This window comes from Solanum verrucosum, unplaced genomic scaffold, assembly GCF_900185275.1.
Source record: "Solanum verrucosum unplaced genomic scaffold, falcon-dt-bn FXZP01000286.1, whole genome shotgun sequence".
Taxonomy (NCBI): Eukaryota; Viridiplantae; Streptophyta; class Magnoliopsida; order Solanales; family Solanaceae; genus Solanum; species Solanum verrucosum.
The window spans coordinates 270,144-274,670 of record NW_026020376.1 but is presented as its reverse complement, the minus strand read 5'-3'; the positions used below and the strand labels follow the sequence as shown (position 1 = coordinate 274,670).

The 4,527-nt window shown below is 39.4% G+C and overlaps 1 protein-coding gene across 1 annotated transcript; it reads right to left on the bottom strand.

Moving 5' to 3' along the window:
- Positions 1-560: 560 nt before the first annotated feature.
- Positions 561-1,412, bottom strand: LOC125838463 (uncharacterized). The gene has a single exon (XM_049517511.1). It carries the CDS (start codon positions 1,410-1,412, stop codon positions 561-563), a length of 852 nt encoding a protein of 283 aa, XP_049373468.1.
- Between the last annotated feature and the right edge of the window lie 3,115 nt (positions 1,413-4,527).

Genomic DNA, 4,527 nt, shown 5'->3' with positions numbered 1-4,527 from the left:
AGAATCACAACTTATACGAAGCATTGGAACACACAAGGAAGAAGTAACAATTAAAATATAAGCATCCCTTTTCATCTTAACACTACCCTTTCCAATAAATGTACTATCATCTTTACAAAAAAGGTTTCCATCTTCGGAAAGTGTGTCATCACACCATAGTAGATTCTTAAACAATTTGACAACATTTGTGAGATTTCCATCTTTGGAAAGTGTGTCATCACACCATAGTGGATTCTTAAACAATTTAACAAACAAAAATGTCACATTGGAAACATCATCACATTTATGACGTGGAGTAAAATGAGCCATCTTTGAAAACACACATGACCATTGAGCTCATCAATCATATCATTGAATCTAGGGATAGGATGACGATTCTTTACCGTGACTTTGTTACAGGCCCGACAATCAAAACACATGCGCCATGTTCCATCTTTCTTTGGAACCAAGAGAACAGGAATGGCACACAAACTTGTACTTTCTCTAACATAGCCCTTAATGAGGAGTTCCTCAACTTGCCTTTGTAGCTCTTTGATATCCTCTGGATCACTTTGATAAGCCTATTTGTTTGGCCATAATGAGCCCGACATGAAATCAATTTGGTGCTCAATTCCCCAAAGAGGGGGCAATCCACTTGGGAGTCCCTTTAGAAAGACATCATCATAATCCTGCAAAAGAAAGGAAATAGAATGGGGAAGAGAAGAATGAAATTGGTTAGTTAGCAACACATGATCCCTATGTGTGATAAGGATCAATGAACCTTTGGCATCCACTTTCTCCCTTATCTCTTTATACTTAGCCAACAAAACTTGGGCATTTGCTTTCAACTTCCTCCTTTCTTCTTCTTCATGGACCTCGACCTCCACATGTCCCTCCCACTCCTTCATTTTCTCCCTCAACTCACTCATCTTTTGATACATTTCATTGACTTGAGATGGTGACATAGGATGAAGGACATATTTACAACAATTCGACACAAGTGAATATGTGTTGGTTCTCCCATCATGTATGGTTGAACGACCATGTTGCCAAGGTCTCTCGAGTAGTACATGCCAAGCTTTCATTGGGATCACATCACATAGGATTGCATCTTGGTACTTCCCAATTTTGAACTTGATCAACACTTGTCTATGAACCCTCAATTCTCCACACTCACTCAACCATTGAAGTTTGTAAGGTTTAATAAGCTTAGTGGTAGAAGGCTTCAAGAAATCCAATAAAGCGGTGCTAGCAACGTTTGCAATACTTCCACTATCAATGATCAAGGAACATACATTACCCTGGATGAGGCTCTTGGAATGGAAAATATTCTCTCTTTGACTTGTATTATCCACCGCCTTGCTAATCATAGCTCGCTTTACCACATACATTGGTACGGTCAACTCTCCTTTTCGGGGCCAAACCTCTTCCATTGTGGACTTCCTCATCAAACTATCTGGCACATCGACATCTCTCTGATGCTTATCGTGACCAATGACACTAACCTACAATTTGAGTGTCTATGATCGTCGATAATATAGTAACCCAACCAAGGGTTGGGGTCGCGTCCCAAGGGAGTGGTAGTGAAAATAGTAGTTAGGCTAGAATTTCATTCTAGTTAGCTGTAGTTTGAGAAATTATAGAATAAAAACAAAGTAAATTCAAGTGAGTGACACCGAAGTGTCAAATATCAATGGGGGTTTGTCACAAGTATAGCTAAAACAACAAAAATAAAGAGAAAATTCAAGTATGGGGAGAAGTTCTTGGGGTGTGACCGCAATATATATTGATATAAATCGTTGGGTACATGCTTTCGATAGGAAATTTGCAAGATAATAGTGACTAGGCTAAGCTTTAGATGGAAATAAGTTCCCTCTCGGGGAAATTACCCCGTTTCAAATGGGTTCCTCTCGGACACCCATTTGCCGCATGAAGGCCAGCCTACGCCTTACCCCACTCACTCTCTCGAGCTGAGTGTTAGGATATGGGACTAGGGCTCACCCTCTCGAGCTGAACCTCATGTCGACCCACTCCTTAGGCCATCAGTCTAGCGGTCTTGGTTTCGCGACCTCTCTCTCGAGCAAGCCAAAAACACATGGGTGGTTTTGTATTTGCAACTACAAACCCATTAAATTAGACCACAACCACTAGGTGAAATCACCATTAAAATGCATCTAACCTATCAGCAAGCAAGACCAAACAATAATATCAACACATATTTGCTAAATCACACCCCAAGAATGGGGTTTTTAGCCACACATCAAGAAATAAGAAATTATACCTAAAATGATAGAGAAATCAAATGGGTATAAGAAATTAAACCTTGATTTAAGCAAAGGAAGAAGAATAGAGAAGACCCATTTCCAATTTGGGGAAGATGAACTCCTTTCTTCAAGTCTCCCACAAAACCCTCTCCAAACTTGACAGAAAATATGAAAGATAAAAGTGAAAAATTACAATAATTTTTAGATCTCACAAAATAACAACTAAAACTAGTATTTATAGCTTTCAGATTTAGTGTTGCGGTGGATCATTCAGTGAGGTAAGTGGGAATCGCCTATCGACCCAGCGATTCGCCCATCATCTAGTTCATCACCTTCTGTGCTTGCCTACAACATCTCTGCATCCTGGACCATTGGGAGATATTGTACTGCTTTGCAGAACTGTTTGGCGACATGCCGACTGCTCATTTTTATCGCCGATTTGATCCTCTTCCTGCAGGGCTCCGCGTACTGGAACAAAGGGCAAAGTACGTCCCTTCGGCGATTCGCCAAGTGTGCTTGGCGATGCTTAGGCTTCAGTTTCTTCATTTTTTTAAGCCTTTTTGTTTCTTTTTGCGCCTAAGTATCCATGCTTCCACTCAAACTTCAAATACCTGAAACTTAAGAGTTTTTATCAGATATTGGGATAAAAGAAGCATTTGAGGACACTAATTCTATTAAAATATGGCCCTAAATGAGTCCAATTTGTGGACTCATCACTCTCCCCTAACATGGGTTTTGTTCCTCACCTTCAACCCTTTTTGGGTTTTCCTCTTCACAATCCTCTTCTTGATTGATTGGTGTTGGATTACACGCTTGATGGAAAGTTCCGGCTGTGATAGTAGGATTAAGTCGGCAAAGTTGAAGTTCAGCTCGCCAACTTGAAGTTTGAATCACCAAAATTTACAGAATGTTGAGGCAAGTTGGTGATCTGGGTGGAAGTTCGGCGATGCACCGAGTGGACTTTGGCGATCAAAGTTGTGCTCGCCGAAAGTTTCAGTATCTGCTCCTGAAGACCTCCGAATTTGTGCTCTTGTGGTCCTCCTTATACCTTTTCCTTTAGTCCTTACCCATTTTAGTAAATTTCCTTTTTTATAAACACTTATCCACTTTCTCTTTCTTCCTTTTGGGATTTTACTCCTTTTTTTTGAAGATTATTTCTCCTTGAAGATTTGAATATCCCTCAAGAACACTAAGACCAAGATGAAGACCCAAAATTAAACCCTTAATAATTTTAGCTCAGAATTTCACGAAATTTGAGATACAAGCTCCCCTTGATGTGGGAAGCAAACCCTAATACTTTTTGGCCTTCAATTCCTTGCCAAAAACTTTAGATTTCAAAACCCATTTCATCTTCTTCAAGCTCCGTCAGCCAACAATGGTGGATTCTTCAATCCTACTCCAAACTTCACCAAATCTCATATTTAGACTCAAGTAATGCTAGGGAACACTAATATAGCTTTGGAAACTTCAAACAAGACTCAAATCAACAAAATATTTTTGGGGTTTTCTTGTAAAACGTTTTTGACTCTTTTTTTTTTTGTAACAAATCCAAGACTAAAAATGCAGAAATTAAGGAGAAGAATTAAAGATAGATAGATAGACACACAAAGAGGAAACAAAAATAAACCAAAGGGTACATTAAACCCTAAGACATCGTTTCGTTAATCCTATAATAGCACTTAACTCTTATGAAGACCTCGAAGGAATTAAATTCACCTCGCAACCCACGTTTCTAAGCAACGATCAACAAAAGCTTGCACCAAGCTCTAGCCACTCATACAAGAGTTCAAAGTTCAATATTCAAAATAATCTCCCCTAAAATGAGACCCAAACTAGGTATTTATAGTTTTAGGCATTTATTACAAAAGAGGCCTAAAGGTGGCTGGAAATGGACATTGGGCAAGCTGGGTCGGGCTCCCCTAGTGGGCTCGGTGAGTCACCCATTGACTCGGCGATGGTTCCTGCTGTTGGAAGTGTTCTGTAACTTTAGGTGATCTGGGGTCCTTGCCAAAGTTCATTGATGTAATTCTCAAAATGAACTACGAATACAAATGCAAAAATTAAGGAGAAGAATTAAAGATAGATAGATAGACACACAATGAGGAAAAAAAAGCAACTAAAGGGTATATTAAACCCTAAGACCTCGATTCATTAATCCTACAATAGCACTTAACTCTTATTAAGACCTCGAGGGAATTGAATTCACCTCGCAATCCACGTTTCTAAGAAATGATCAACAAAAGCTTTCACCAAGCTCTCAACACTCATACAAGAGTTCAAAGTT

Excerpts from the sequence above, each read along its gene's own strand:
- LOC125838463 (XM_049517511.1), bottom strand. The coding sequence starts at position 1,412 with ATGGAAGAGGTTTGGCCCCGAAAAGGAGAGTTGACCGTACCAATGTAT.